The sequence below is a fragment of the Chinchilla lanigera genome, unplaced genomic scaffold (genome assembly GCF_000276665.1).
Source record: "Chinchilla lanigera isolate Chin_1 unplaced genomic scaffold, ChiLan1.0 scaffold00047, whole genome shotgun sequence".
NCBI lineage: Eukaryota > Metazoa > Chordata > Mammalia > Rodentia > Chinchillidae > Chinchilla > Chinchilla lanigera.
In genome coordinates this window covers 9,101,437-9,118,924 of record NW_004955448.1, presented here as the reverse complement: position 1 = coordinate 9,118,924, position 17,488 = coordinate 9,101,437, and the positions used below count along the sequence as shown (strand labels likewise).

The 17,488-nt window shown below is 32.5% G+C and overlaps 1 protein-coding gene across 1 annotated transcript in view; it reads right to left on the bottom strand.

Moving 5' to 3' along the window:
• Positions 1-17,488, bottom strand: part of Rsrc1 (arginine/serine-rich coiled-coil 1) — a 301,913-nt gene that overhangs the window by 130,541 nt on the left and 153,884 nt on the right. Inside the window, exon 5 of the mRNA XM_013518587.1 lies at positions 8,126-8,162. Within this exon, the coding sequence (XP_013374041.1) occupies positions 8,126-8,162 (37 nt within the window). The remainder of the gene's footprint in view (positions 1-8,125; positions 8,163-17,488) is intronic.

Genomic DNA, 17,488 nt, shown 5'->3' with positions numbered 1-17,488 from the left:
TCCTCACACAGGATTTTCATTACTCTGCTAATTTTCCAAATAAAAATACAAAAGGTAATTTTCCCTCAAACATAATACTCGTATGTGCTTAGTAAAAATAAAAACAAAAACCCTATGTCTTCCAGATCATAGAACAGAAGTCACTAATGATTCCATTGGAAGCTTGTTTTCAACATCTGGATTTTACCACTCACCCACCAAACACAAAGGAACTTTTAAATAAAATGAATCCCTCCCCCTTAAAAAAGATAACTGTGATATCTTTACTAAACAATGTTATCAACTGACTTGTCTTGCAATTACCAAATAATTCCATGAATATTCAATATCTGCAAAAGTAGGTGCTGAGAACTTAATCAAAAAGTAAATTCAAAGTTGCATATTTAGTTAAAAGTTAAACAAGGAAATGAATTGTATTATAATCTGATAAATACCAAAATTGAAGATAATTAGGACTTGAAATTTTTACATGCTAGAATATCATATACCCAAGATGTCACTTTTTTTCTAATGTAACCATTTTTACATTTTACAGCTATCAAGTAGAATTTTCTTTCATAAAGTGATTCCTTCCTTCCTCTACTGATCATTGAGTTTATCATAAGCCTGTACTTATATGTACTGTAGTCAAGGTTTAAAAAAAAGGTGGAAATAACACACAATATGTACTGTCTCTTTATAACACAAATTTTGTGGTTCTCGAATTTCCCCTATGAAAGTATGAAATAAAAAGCAATAGTACTAACCCAAGATTTTGATATGATGAAAAACAAATTTATGGACATATATATGCTTATATGCTGTATTGAGCACTAAACAAAAATTAATAGTTGTAAAATATCATATATACTATAATTCCATTTCTATGAATAAATAAAATGCTAAGGAATATGGGTATGTGCATGTTTGCAAATGTATAAGGGGGTAAGTGCTAAACACTAAAGTGATGGCAGGTGAAAGATGTATTAATTTTTTCTTTATATTTGTTTTATCCATCACAACAACAGGTATTACTTTATAATTTTTGAAAGTATGTAAGTAGATAAAGGATAATATTTTCTCATGGTTCTCTGTAAGTACAGTGAATTTGAGATACTGTTTTTAACTATCTGAAGATACTTACATAACTGAAACAGTTAAAGATTTTTTTCTTTCCCTACAATAATAACGATACACTTGTACGAAGTCTTATGCTTCAATCAATTTTCACACACTATTTTAACAACCCTAAATATAAGGGAAAAATTAACAAAGTGAACCAGTAGTTGTGTGCCTGGCTGGAGGTCACACAGTAAAATCACATTCTACTGGCTCCTTGTTGAGTGCTCTTCCTAAAATAAACAGGCTGCGTATTTTAAAGTTAAATATACATGCTCTAATTCTGTGGAAAATTATAATGAGTGTGGCTAAAGATTTCATCATGGTGAGGGGATTTGCTACCCTAACTCCTAATGCTTTGACTGCAGAGAGAAAGCAACCCTGCTATTTCTACTGTTGCTTCTCTTTCTACAGTTACAGAAGTTAGAACCTAAGAAAGTCCTGAGATAACAACAAGGTATCTTTTGAGAATCCTTGCAATCAAGCAAAATCTACAGTGTTCTGAATTGTAACACAGAAAAATATACGAATATGACATTCAGTTACGGTAGTACTTTCAAGATGGTCTGACTTACAGACCTTTAGCAAGGAAGGTGAGTGCATTTAGAATATTGAGTTTTACTTTTAAAAGCTTTAATAAGCACACGAACATAAAAGTCAGAAAATGTTTTTATAATAAATATAAATCTCTGGCTATTAGTAATGCCACAAAAATTACAGGACATTTTGTCTTTCTTCTTTCTTTTTGAATGCTAGCTTATTATTATTTCCTCACATGACTACTGTTTCTTAAAAATGGAACAGACAGATATTTCTTTGGAAGATGAGAAGGATTGGAGGAGGGCAGAGAAAGGATCTAATTTTGTTCTATTTGGACAACTTGATAATAATGATTACTCATTTAGTGTAGAAGCAGCTTTTAACAGGCTAGTAACTGATCAAAATGCATCAGAGAAATGGATGGCTAACAATGGCACTATTTCTGGCTGGAATCTGCGCTGGTCTCCAGATTTAAGACCTGTCAATTACCTAAGAAATCATGACAGTAACATGACAGTGACACTTAATCCACATTAAAGTTATTTTAATTTTAATTCATTCATAGCATGCATTTGACTGATAAAAGAGAATGATTTATGGAATTGGTCTTCTGGAAAGAAGAAAAACTTCATACTGTTTTGCTGCATGATCAATTTGATTCTATTTCAATATGAACTTTTACGCTAAATCTCCAATACACACTGAGTTAGGCAAGAAAAATAAAACATGGGAGGAAACAGACTGACTGCTAAAGACCTTAAATAGTGGTATAAGATAATAAATATTTAAAAGCAGTGACAATAACTTATATAGCTTATGGGTAGCATGAGTACATTTTGAGATACTTATTTTCTCAAACTCATTTGGACAACTGTCAAAAACACTTTTTCAGAACACAGTGATGAAATACAAAACGAAAACTGGGATATTACAAATGCAACAAGACAAATGAGTTTAGAATGGGGCCCTATTAGTGGGTTTTGTTGCATTTTCTAGTTCATATTGTATGTGAACTGAATCCTCAAATGAATAATATATCAACTGTGATTATATTTGCATTTAAATAAAATTAATACTTTATAACAAAGAACTAAAATAAGCAGTTTCATTTGTAAGTACTATCTAACACAAAGGGAAAGGGTTTTATTAGACTGGGGTATTATTACTGATGAGTGTGTAAGAGCGATGGGCCTTCCCACATTTCTGGCAAGCAACAACAATATTCTTACAAACCACTGATGATCTAAACAAGCTATTAATGACAGTTGCTTTTCGACACTTAAAATGGTCAGACTGTGTTGCCTAACCACAAGGACAAAAAGGTCATCGTTCTGAAATGTTATACAATATGAGAAACACAAATGACATTTCTGTGGGAAGGTAAAACCCACAGGTATGGCTCCAGCGTTCTTTTGCTACTCAACTATTAATAGAAAGCAAATCCCAATAAAACTGTAAACACTTGTAATCCATTTTATGAAAAGATTTACTATTATTTACTAAATTGTACACCTACAGTTGAACAAGGTATTATTAGTTCTAATATGCAGTCCTAGTCCTCAAAAATACAATTTAATACCTGGATTAAAATAAAGGGGGGAAAAGTCCCTCTTCTTATCCTTGTTGATTAGGAATTTTGTCCTTCTATGAATCTGTGGAATGCCCGTCTCTCTAGGTGTATGAACTTCTAACCAATCAATCAGAGACTGCAAAGTCACACTGAGTGAATGTAAGGATAACATCTAGATGCTTCACCAGAGTCAGAAGACTTCTTCACTGGATATAGGTCTTTAAAGTCAGTGTCTTTTAATTTGTTTTCTTTCTGGCAGTCCCTGGCCCAGTACTACTAGCTTCACATAATTCATAATTTCACGACTCTCTCCACACCCTGAGAATCAGAGTCTGCATGGAAACAGAGTCTCAGCTATCTTACATGCTCACACAAGATGGTGGAGCGCTGACCTAGGTGACTGTGATTGCACACTTCAACCCACTTCTACTTATCTGACTCTTCCAAAGAGACAGCAAGAGAAGCTTTACAAACATCATACTTATTTGGGATGTCACTGCCTTCTCTACCAAAGGGGGCGTAATGCAGCAGGCCTTCTTTCAAGTCAATCCACGACAGTATCTGTCCTGAATGGGTGACAATTTTCCTTATAGTTTAGGCCAATATTTTCTGATCTCAATCATTCTACCAATAAAAAAAAAATAGCATTATTTGTATAGTTTACTTATAAAATAGTAATAGCTATGTTATAATCAAATGGTAAGACTCTATTTCCTAAACTTTTACTTAATAGTAGAAACAAAAATGTGTGTTTATGTCAGTAATCACGTTGGAGTGCATTAAAAACCAGAAATTAAATATTTTAATTCACATTCAGTACTCAATAAAGTCTACTATTTATTACATTATGTAGAATTTTAAAATGTAAAATGTTAGAAAAAAACAAAGCACAAAAACCTCTGACATAACAAGAATTAACAGTCAGTTAACTCTTCTGTGTCGAAAGACAAAACTTTAGGGTTACTGTTAGAAGGTCTGTTATCTATATGATTCTTTTTCAAATGAAATTATTTCCTTAAATTCATCATAAAATCTAAGCAATCAAACTAGTTTCATTCATTTTTTTCTTTTAAGGATAATTTGGGCAGGTCACTCTGAGACATTTTATGTTTAGTTCTGCTGATGCTGATTCTACCACTAGTAATACTGCAGGACCACAGTATGATTCCTTAGGATCCAATGTTTACTCAAAAGTGTTTTCCTGGGGCTGGGAGTGTAGCTCAGTGATAGCAGGTGTGCTTAACATGCAGTTAGCATGTGCAAAGCTTTGGATTTATGAAAGATGGATAAACACTGAAGTTCCTCCTGGTAAGCAGTTCTGTTACTTGACCAAGATAACAAAGACATCTTTCTCTCAGGCAAACTTTGGGCAGGTGTTAAGGCAGTCGTTTAAAGAACTATTCTTGGAGTTCCTTAGCTATCACATAAACACACTGAGTATGAAAAATAACTCCATAGGATGTGAGGGTCAAGAGAAATCTATAAAAACATGAACACAGGCTACCGTTGAACTGTTAGTAATAACATGCTTTATTTCTGACCCAGGAATACCATGTCTTCTGCTACAATCTATGAACTTTACTAAAGAAAAAAAAATCAAATAAGAAAAAGATACAATAAAGATAATGATACACATAATGATTATAAAGTGATTTCTAGGATGTATTGCTAAGCAAAAAAAAAAAAAAAAAAAAAAAAAAAAAAACGCACAACAGCAACAAGCTAAGTACAAAAAAGGATTTGGAGAATATGATACTTTTCCTAAAAAAGAGGAAACAGAATTACACATACGCAGGTACATACAATTTTTTTAGAAGCCCAGGAATAATAAAGAATTCAGAAAAACTGACTACCTATGGGAGTAGATGAGAACAGACCAGAAAGGTAGAGAATGACACACCTTTCTGAGAATACCACTGTGTACAATTTTGACACAGGGAAACACGTTAATATCATACATATTCAAAGATATATTAGATCAGCAAGAACGGCAACAAAGCTACTTAAACTAATGTAAAGAAAAACAAGTGTAATCACATTTCAAATGAGTAACATAAGTGCACTCAATTGTGTGCGGAGGTGGACTGCAAATAAATCTTGAACCCTTTTTTGTAAGGATTTCTCTTTATATGTACTCATGACAATTCTGAAACTACTTAATAAAATAAAATCCCATGGGTCCTTGATCATAATAAAAAGATTCATAAAATAAAAATAGTTGGCTCTTCTTTACACTGGAATACTAGCTGCTAATATAAAGTAGCAGTAAAATTAGAAACACTCCATTTTGCAATTATCAGACAAGAATTGTCAATGCAAAATAAAGCAATAATCTTCAAAGACTCTGTCTAGAACTTTAAAAAGATATAGGCTTTATTGGTTTTAAACATAAGCCTCCATAAAAAGAGAAAATAAAATGGGTACTGCGAAGAATGACATGCTAGACAATGCCCAGAAAAGTTGGCAACACAGAAAGGAATGAGAAAACAAAGGCTGAAGAAGGACCCGAAAGACTTAAAGAACTTAAGAAAATCAGCCTATGAAGAGGTTACAAGGGAACATACACCTGTGTTCTCTTTTCTAGGTTCACATAGATGTACATCCCCATGGACCCATAAGCATACACAGGAAGACAGAACAACTATATGTTTCCTGGTGGCAAGTATAACTCTGCTACATGTCATATTTTGAAAATTTATATTGGCTTTTACTCTCTTTTAGCATTCAGACAATACCAATTCTCTATGATAACCCAAATAAATAATATGGAAAAGACAAGGGCTATAGAAGGCTAGATAAAGAAGAGATTAATTCCAAATGTGCTGGATGCTCACATTTTAATTTTACATCATATATCTTTAAATTCAATCAAGTACAATTACTACTTCTAGTTGTATCTGGTTAAATAGCCAACTTAAACAAGGGCTTCACATGCCAGAATGCAAGAACGCTAAATGTCTGCTCAGTGGGAAAGAGAGGAAAATCACAGGAGTCCAAAGACGTTAGATGGAAGAAATTTTATTAATGCCTAACTCATAAATTGTGAGTCCACCTCCTCCTTGCAAGCATAAACCTTCTTACACAAGTAATGAAGGACATCATTAATTACAGTATTATCAGTGTGTGTAGGTAGACAGACAGCTATATTAATAGTTCATGGTGGGTCAATTAAAATATAAAGTTGCAGTCTTTTGAACAACTTAAATAAAATACATTAAAATCATTTGCTTCCTAATTCCTAGTTGTACGGTAATTCTGGCTCTCTCATCCCTAAAATTCTTAGTTTTGAAATACATTTGATGTGCATGATCCAGATACAAAGGAAATATAATTTAGCACTAAGAATAGGGAAATAATTAATACACTATTATCACTGATGTTAGTAAGTGGTTATGCTTTATCAAAGGTTTTAAAATACTTTTAGCTAGAGAATCCTATTTAAAAGTTCAAAAGTTTACAAGATAACTAAAAGTGGAATGGCGTTGGTTAAATTAGGTAGTGAGAGTCTTGGAATATCACCCTTTGGCACTTAGAAAACCACTGCTACATAAGATTGTGTGTGAAATACTTACTAAAAGTAAGATGCTACCGTAAGTATAGAAATATAACACTGACATAAAAAAATCAAACTCATTATTATCTCCAGAGGAAATGAACAAAGTCTTTTAATAAATAATTTATAAGAGAAATATAAAAGTCCATTTTGCATTATGGCAGCTGTTTTTCCTCGTTATAAGCTTCCAGTTGATGCTGGAATGTGAAGTTGCAGAATAACATTTTTAGTCTAATATGCCTATGTTCTAAATGTTAGTGTCATAAGGAAGTGGTAAGTATGGCTTCAGGAAATACTTCCTAATGATGACAATAATAATATTATTTACTTATTTCTAATCCTGACAAATACATAGTTTAAATTTTTAACTAGGTAATTATATCCTTTGTTTAAAAAGTCAACATATAAATTTCAGGCACAATTTTAAAGATCTAGGATTCCTTGATTTCCTTTAGCTACCAGAAGAAAAGCCAAAATTTCCTTCCAACTCTAAAATTTCTGCAAATCAAAATGAAGCTGCCTCTTGCTACTGTTTTGTTTTTGAGCAGAACAAAAGCACATTAATAGTTAACAAAGCTACAGTATGATATATGAATGAAGTCTTGCATTAAAAAAGTACTTAGACTGTATTTACAAAAGAATCTCTCCCATTAATTATTCAACAGTTGGATTTGACTAGAAACCAGAGCATGACTTTATAATGCTCTGTTTAAATGAACTACTTAATGTTGTAGTGAACACTCAGTACAGTGAATTTCAGACCAGTAATCATACTACCATTTTTCAAATTTTTAGATCACTGGACAGATTTTAATGGTAAATCAGTTTGTTTTACTTGTTTAAAAATGTTTACTTAAGCCAAAAATTCTGCATCGCAATTATTTTACATTCAAAAATTGAATGTAGTTTAAACCAATGCATTATTCATAAAGCAAAGACATCAAGAAAAACAAAGCTGTGCACTTCTTTCAATGCTGTTAAATCGCTAAAACATACCATATTTATGCATGCAATATTTGATTGTTTTTTTAAAACTCAAGCTTGTTTTTGTCAGAACAAGACATGCCAAAAATTCTACAATGAACAATTTTTGCTCACAACTAAAGCAACCATCAATTCAAGAATTGCCATTCATTTTATTTCATCTCTACATCAGAAAAAAAGGTAATTTTAAAAAATTTTAAATTCCCTTGGAATGATAAGATAAATGAAAGTGCAAGTGCCTTCACACAGAACAGTAAGCTGACCCTTTGGGAAATGGTTGAGTTTCTCAATACAAGGTATTCAAAGCTCATTCAAAAGTGTTCATTTAGAATGCAGATATCAAAGATGATGCAAATCTTCAAGAGAAAATTAGAACTTACCAGATGTTCTAATCCAGCTTTGATGTTTCCAGTTTCCCTAAAACAGAAGAATAAAAGTTCTAAATAGTCGCTAAACTCTTGTCTGCTCTAATTTATGTTTATTTCAAAAAATGTTTTTATAAACCCTTACAATTGTTTCAGCTACCTTTACTAATAGTCATAATACTGTTTTAAAGCATAAAACAATTTCCATAGGAAAGAAACAAATTATTTATATCAAATAGCACAACCTTTAAAATTGCTTTCTACTAACATAAAAAAGGCTTCTGATTTTTCAAAGGCAATGGAGAAAAAGAATATCAAGTATATTATACTAGTCACATAGTAATATTCTCATTTAACAGTTTCTTCATTAAAGCTTATAATTATTTTCAACATTTATTATGAAAATATTCAAATTTCTACATTCTGTCAACCACCTAGATTATAAAATTGGCATTTTGCTTTATTTGCTAAGTCAAATATCCATCAATTATCGTATTTTATGAAAGGAAAATGACATAAAGAATGTATGTGAGTACACAACTAAATCACTAAATCTACACAAATTATTTCCCAACACTAACTTTACTAACTTAGTAGTCACGACAAGTCAGAACCTGACTGCTCTAACATTAAGAAACAAAATATCACCAAAGAAAACACAAACATCAAAAATCATGACATAGTCTAAATATTTAATTTCTTGCTTACTGCTGTAAAGGAAACTGCTGATGGAACTAAAAGCACAGTATCTGTACAAGAACCAAACACAATTTAAATATACTTTTTGTGACATGTGGCAAATACTTGGATTTTTTTCTGATTTCAATTCATAAATTTATTAGTGACAAATGTATTTTGACTTTCCTCACACTGATCTAATCATATTTTAGTTTCAACATAACTACTAAGCTTTATCTTTTTGTACTATGATATTACATCTATCAACCTGCAAGAAAGTAATTCTAAAATCTCCAACAATGAGCATTATATGTATAATGTTTAATATTTTCTCCAAGTCTGTTTCTTTGAGGAGCCCTAACTTCCTTTTCTATTTCTACCACTTAGTTCTTCTTTGTTGAAAATGTATTTAGCCCTATTTTCTTTGTTCTGCTATACTATCTTTCCAGATATCCCTATCTTAGTCCCCTCAGGCTCTGCTGTTTTAAAAGCTATCCTCAAGGCTTCCAACCTTTGCTGTCGCTACTCAGCCTGGACCATTAGGTTAAATTTTCATTTCTACTGACTGGCACTCATGTTAACCATTCTCTCCTTAAACTCCTGCTTTTGACAATCCTAACAACTACATAGTCAATGTTTAGAAATGTAAGGGTCTGGGAAACTCTCTGATCCTAATGTTATCACAGTCACAGTGAAAACTGACAGGACTAAATTATCACAAAGTATGAAAAGGGGCTAGTATTTATGTAAATATTTTAAATTTTATTATAAAACTAATGTTTTCAATGGGGCTGAATTCAACTGAATCCCAAGTTTTCACAGGATACTCTCAGTTACTTGTGTAACTCAAACTTTAAAACAAAAAAGAATAACATGTATAGTGAAACATTTGAACAGAATATATTTGTGCACATGTATACATGTACACATACACACGTAAATTTTTATCTTTTTACTGACTCCCAGTTCTCAGTCACTGATTCTTTGTTTATATGAGTGTGTGTGTGTGTGTGTGTGTGTGTGTACCTGTGTGTGTCTCCCTCTTTTCTGCGTTTTTAGACTCAGACAGAAGCGTATTATATACTATGGCTTGTAACTTCATTTTTCACTCTTAGAGTTGGTACTGCATCATACACATATACTTGGTTACACAGCCACATAAAGGTTGTTACTAGAAAGCAATGTTGCAAAATAAAAAGAACAAAAATACTCATATTTAAAGTATAAGTCCATAATTCATTATCTGGAACTCTTTGGATGAAATATTATTCATTAGCATATTTTGGAGTTTAGCAAGATTATTTATATTTATTTTTTCACATAAAGCTGCCAGTAGGTCTGAAGCATCATGCCGCCATCATACATATTTTTATTCTGAAAGACATTTCTAAATGTCCACACAAAGTGCTAAAAATGAGAACTATAAAAATAGCCTCCTTTTAGGGTAATCACTGCTGTCAACGAATTTGTCAAAAATTTGAGGAAAAAAAAATCTCCCACTTGTCTGAGCTACTTCAGTTTAGAAGAGAGGATAAGAAACTGTTCTTTAAAACAAACAAAAAAAATGTTTATTGCTTTGCTATGTTTCCAAATGATTCTTTAAATGTTAACTATTTAGAAAATATGTATCTTGAATGGCCAGGGAGATACTACGTGTCATTCTTGACACAGTTCCTTTCCTCACTCCCAAATGTGATCAACCCAGTCTTAGCTACCTGACATCTTTAATTATCAGTTTGATCTAATGACTGTACTTCTATCTCCACAGCTAGAAAAGGGCATCATCTTTTCTCACCTACATCATTACAATAACCTCTTAGTGGTTACCAATGGCTCCTGCCTTGCCCCACATTTAAGTATTTCCCATAAGAAAAACTTCTAAAACTTATGTTTGCTCAGGTCAGTCCCTTTCTTAAAGTCTACAATAGACTATCTACTTCACCCCAGTTTTCCTATTCTGTTATCTTACCAAAGTTACATCACACGGAAAGTGACGGCAGCAGCCATGACAAACTATTAACCTGGTTTCATTCACCACTGAACAGTTGCTCCCTCTGTCTAATTGTTCCTTTCCCCTGAAGACTTCTCTAATCCTCATCATGTAACAAACACCTTTTAGAACTCAACCTAAACTGTGTCTCAATTGAGACACCTTCTCTCTTCCCCACGAATGAAGTAATAAATTTTTCCCATATGTTTCCATAATACTGTGGGCACATGCTATCACAGAATTTATCATACTTCATTATAAATGCCTACTTACTTGCTCATGGACACCACTAAAATAAAAACAACCTGAGGGCGTGCATTGCATATTTTAAATTTCTACATTCTGGTACCTCCTTACAATGCTCGAATCAAGATGTATAACCAACTAATAGGAGTCTGACATCTGACCATAACGAGACAAAGTTGGGTGGAGAGAAATTTCCCAGAAATAAAAATATTCAAACCTCAGACTGAAAAGGTATATGGAGTGGAAAACAGGGTAACTAAAATTTCACAGCAAAATATATTGTATGGACATTTAAAAGTATTATAGATTATAAGAAAAATCTTTAAAACCTTCCAGAAAAATACAAAGGAAGCTCCACCATAAAGGAGGAATAGCAGGTGGCAGAGTGTGCAGACCTGTAATCTTGGCGCTCTGGGGAGGTGGGGCAGGAGGTTTACAAGGTCAAGCCTATCCTGGGCAATTTAGCAAGACCGGGTCTCAAACTGAAAAACAGGCTGGGAATGCAGCTAAGTGCAAAGGGCCTGAGTTTAATCCCAAGAACTTAAAACTTAAATGAATAAAAATAAAAAGGGAAAACAGAATTTATATCAGACTTCTCAATACTAATGTTGGGTGCAAAAAGGCAATGGAGTAGTAAGAACTCCCAAGATCAGGCATTAAAGGAACAGAATTATGCATCTAGAATTTACATACACTCATTTAGAAGAAAAATAAATTCTCAGCATAGAAGGACGCAGAAAATTCACCACACAAAGACATTATTTTAAAAATGTCTTGCATAATGTAACACAGTAAGAAGAGAAATTCAAGAAGAGTAAGGGCTTGCCTAGAATTTAGTAATTACTCTAATCTAAATAATCAATACTAAAAAGAGAACTAAGGAAATTTCACCTGTGAATATCTAAGATTAAAACGCTTAAGAGAATTCTCACACGGGGGCGGGGGGGTGTCCAGTAATGTGTTCTTTACAAGAGACACATAAACTAAATGATTCAAAAAGGTTTACAAAAAGGGGACAGAAAAAAAATAAACAAAAAAATATGATGAGGCAAATGTAAATCAACAAAAGGCTGGAGTGGCAACTTTAATGAAAGAACACATTTATGTCCTCAATCCTCTCTCTCTCTCTCCATATATATCTATATCTATATATATACATGCATATAATTTACATATAAGAAAAATGGTATTCTATTTTAGTAAAAGATGCTAGATTAAGTAGTTTTCATTTACACCCAGAAGGTTTGCATATACATGAACCTTAGCACTACAACCTTGGGACACCAAAGTTTGGCCAAGTTCTCCTCAAACATCTGTTTTATTTACTTTTACTTTGGGCAAAACCGAAGACATTGGACTCTTTAAAACAATATAGATAAAGTATCAAGAGTACATAAATGCAACACAAGATAGCATTATGTAGTATATAATACTGGTTCTAAAAGCAAATAAACTAAATTTGAATTTAAGCAGCACTGCAAAATAGTCAGTGAGCTTGAACAATCATCCAACTTTTCTGAAACTCAGATTGTACACCTCTGGATGTGAGAATGATGCAACACTCGCCTCACCTAACACATGAGATTACTGTGGGAAGAGCAGGCTACACAGCCTACAGAACGGACTATTCTAAATTGTAAAGTGCTACGGAAATGTTATCACGGGTGACATTTAAATATAGAAGTTGTAAAACCGATTCCGAAAGTCTTAATTTTTTTTACATCGAAAGAAGAGCTAAGACCTTGATAGAGGAATCTTACGACAAATGGGATAAAACCTGTCCTCTTTAGTGGTCTGTCTCTTGGGTTGTCCCTGTCATGACTTCATCAATATTTGTGCAACTCCTTCTGCCCTGTGCTGAAAGCAGACTTAATTCAATTATAGGTCTCAAAACTGATAAAACGGTCCTGAAGTGGAGAATGGGAAGAGATTATTGGCAAATGAATAAAGATTTGTATCGAGCCAACACACAGGAGTACAGCAGGTCTTTTTTTAATCATTCCCTGTCTTAAATCTTCTGGGAACCATGAGTCTCCCTTCCCCTCACGCAGCACATCGATTTCTGAATTAGACTGCGATATTAAATAATTAATATACTTGCCATGATTGATGCTCTGCATTAGTTGGATATTAGGTTATCAATCAAAATCCACTTGGTTTAATGTAATAATATTGAAAAAGTGTCACGCGTTGTTCATCCAATTTGTAGTTGAGGCAGCACAGACAGTAACGTTGGCATAACACAAGGCTCTAACACTGGAAATGCAGCGGCTCAACAACGTACGAGGCAGACATCTTGAACCTAACAGGGACAGGGCTGAGCTGTCCTAAGGAAACCCCATGGCATCTGTCAGTCTCAATCTCAGAAGAGGCCATGCATCAATCATGTTATGGCAGGTAAGAAAAAAAATTAAAAAGAAGACTCTTTTACCTTTGACACAAACTAATTCTATTATTTTACAAAAAAAAAAAAAAAGAAAAACTTGAAGCCCAGAATCTGTTGCTATAGTAAAGCTTACACCCTTTTAAGACATTTCTTACCAAGAAGACTTTTGAGAATCTGGTCTTTGTAGAAAGGGAATAATTTTCTCTTTTCTTTTTGTTTTTAAATATAAGAAGAGTATCACACCAAAATGGTCATTCAGGTTTTTTTTAATGGCTTAAGAAAAGAAAGTCAAGGGATCACAATGAAAAATTACTTCTTTTTTTAAAATCTTCTCTTGTTTTGATAATGGCAATCCCATTTATTCTCAATGTTTTGCATAAAAACTAGTCAAAACAGAAGTTTATAAAAATTTCTAGTTGCTTCTCAGTAAAAGTAAGTAATTTTTCTAATCATTCCCCAGTATATCAATCCAAAAATCTAATAATGGTTTACTTATAAAAGTGATATTTACAAAGTTAAAAAGTTAAAAAATTTCAAAAGAAAAGTGGCCTTTTTCAGTGGAGAGTAGAAACTTAATTTATAAATGATTTCAAAGAGAAACCCAAAATTCAATGAGTATTTTGTTATAAAACACTTATAAACCACAATGCATATAATTAAAATAGCACTACAGTATCATTTCACTGACCAAGTCTTTAAGAAGTAAAACATAAATGTCTTTAATCAGTAATGTATATCTATATTATCCCATATAAAATTTGCATTCACATATACTAGTTATAAAAAAGAAAACTCTTAAAAAAACTTTTATATTAAGTTTTTGTCATGAACTATGCATACTTACTACTCATTTTTAAAAGAGCAGTATGCTGCACTGTTCTATAGAGAGAAGAGCTAGAATCAGTTAATTCTGTATTGTCTTTTTCTTAAGGTATGACCTACACCAGAATTTTTACATGATAGTATCAAAGTTTATAAGACGGGTATATGAATTACAAAAAGATCCACATCTTCCATCTCAAACAAGAATAAGTAAATTCTACATATTAAGAAAGTTTACATAAAGGTTATAAACGAAAAGTTTGATAATATACAAATCTAAGAAAAACCTGGGTTCAGATTTCAGCTTTACTATTTATAGAATGCATGATCATTGTTAAGTTATGTATAATCTCTAATTTTTCCCCTTAAATTCAAATCAAGGATTAAAAAGATAAACACCATATATGTAATGTAGAAGTTATCTAAAATATACTAGTGTCATACTAGTGACAGTGTCACAAACTAATAATTAACCTGTGGACTGCATACCGCTTTCAAACTGAAAAAATATTTCTGTAGAACTTTTAGTTCTTTTAATCACTCTGAAATTTATTCCAACTGTAATATCCACGTAGAAAAATCAGTCTCATTTTCAAACAGACATGTAGAGAAATCTCATACCAATGGCTAGCATCCGAAAAGAAAACTATGTAGGTCCGGATACATGTGCACTTATATTCTGCTATCTTCAGAAGAAGGTAAAGTGTGGGGTGAGGTGGGTGAAACAAGCAAAACAAATGTAATCAATTAATTAATTTGTAAGAAAGATAGAGAATATCAGCACTAAGATCCAAAAAAATTTTCCCAGAACTCTTAGTTTCTATTTGCTTAGAATTCTCATTTTTCTCTTGATAGAAAAATACCTTACAAATTAATTCTTCTAACTCTGTATTTTTATGTTACTATGCTTCAGAATGATGATTTTCATCTGCATTTTACAAGTAGTATTTGATTTTTCCAATTATTACTTGTAAAATTCTGCTCTAGAATTTATAAATCATTTGCACAGACAAATGTGCCATGGTTATTAAAATTTAAATGCACTGTGATCTTTCAGTTAGTTTTACAGACAATTATTACTGAGCACCCACTATGTCAAGATAAGTTTAAATAAACTTGATTAAATAACTGTGGACTTAGGACACAGAATGAGCTTATTCCAAAGGGAAACTGAACAATGAAGGTGGGATAGATAAGGCAAGCCATTTACTTAGTGGAGGTCACAAAGAGAGTTCTTAAGAGGAAAGAGAAAAGATTTCAGTATTTCTGAAGTCATGCTCTAGATAACAGCTTCAAACAAAAAGGAAAACTAAGAATTTGTTACTAGTAGATTTTATCCCCCAAAAATGGATAGAAGTTCTTCAAACACAAGATACTGCAACAGAAAGAAATTTGGAATTTGGAACAGAATGAAGGATAATGGAAATGTTGTTTATTGAGCATCTATATGCCCAGGTCTCCGATAAATTCTGAGAAATTGCAACAATAACAACAATAATTAATTATCATCAACAAAAAAGACAAGAAATACTAAGAGATAGTACCCATGCTAAAAGTGGTAGATGTGTAAAGTGGTACTGTCAAACGAAGGCAGATGAAATAGTTAATGCCCAATCCAAGCAGGGAAAATGCCTCTGACATGCAATACCTAATCTATTTCCCACATGTGAGACAAACATTCATAACCAATGATAACTTTTTTCCCACTGAGGCCAGATACAATTCAACATCTTTCTCAACATATTGCTCTAAAGAGTCACAGCCAGTCATGTGGAGTCAGCAGGCAAGGGACAACCCATTTACCAACCCCCACTTCAAATCTGCTCTTGACCTAGTTCAGGAAAAGTTCATAAAAGGAGAAACTGCCACATGTGTTAGAGTGGTTAGGGAAGATTTCAAAGAGAAGGGTAATTCAAGCTGGATCCTGAAGGACTGACTGTACTTGGGTAGACGAGTAAATACAAAAGAAGAGGTAAGAGCTTCAGCTCAAAAGTCCAATATGACATAGATCAAGTATGGAGAGAAGGCCGCCCAGAGGAGATGCATTAAGAGGTCGTATAACTTTAACTCTTTAATTTAAAATAATTCTTATTATGTAAGTTTTCAAGTCCATGACATATGGTTGTACACATTGTCCACTATGAAAAAATAACAAAAGAAAACAAAAAAAAAAAAACCTCAAGGGAAGTTGGAGTTAAATGCTATACTCCTGGCCAACCAGTGCATCCTGGTGTGGTGCTATAAACAGGAAGGAACACCTTTTCCTAATAGGCAAAGGTGCCATATGGGCCAGCAGTAACCTTGCAAATAATAAATACTTATTGTAGAAAAATTCAACATCACATCTGGTTCTGATGAAGAAAATAAAAGTCACCTGAAATCACACCAGTCAAAGGTAATAGCTTCAATATGTTCTAATTTTTCACTCCAGACATTCTACTGCATACCACAAATATAATTATTTTTAACTTACACAAATCAGATTATCATTGATTTGTTATGTGGCTTAAACTTTTTATTACTTAATTACACATATAGCTCCTCAAGAGTCAATAAATATACTCATATATAATATTTTTAATGTTTGTATACTGTTTGGTCACAGATGTAGTAAGTTAGCCCTTATTGTCAAACATTTGGGTTACTTGAAACCCACACTGAGGTATAAGAAAAGAACAATTGATCATTAGGTTTAAAAATCATTTATGAATTTTATGTAATTTTATTTTACTTGGACAATTGAAATAAATCACTTTTTAAAAGATGAAATAAACCAATATAGCTCATCTTTACTACTTAAACATAATGGATGTTAATATACTCATTATATTTATATAAGTAGTATTTAAATTATAACTATAAGTAATTTAAATACAATTTCTACTTTAAAAAGAGTATTATCATAGAATTATGTCCCAACTTCATAAAAGCAGTATCTGCCAATACGTAATACAGCATCAGCAATCCCAAATAGAAGGTTATATTTAAAAACATTCTATGTTTTCACCTGCTAAAGTTGAGAGAAAATGCAATACATATATTTTAAAACTTTTAATAACTCAGAGATTGATTTTTCTATTCTTTAACTATTAAAGTCTCAGTTTTTCTCTTTTGATGTTCTCCTATTTAACCACACTGAACCTTTAGCAGGGGGCAGAAAACTAAGATAAACATGTAATAATAGTATGAAATAAAAACTAAAACTTCTTCCTTGCTTAGTGAATCAACTAAACCACTCAACCTAAAATTTAAAAGT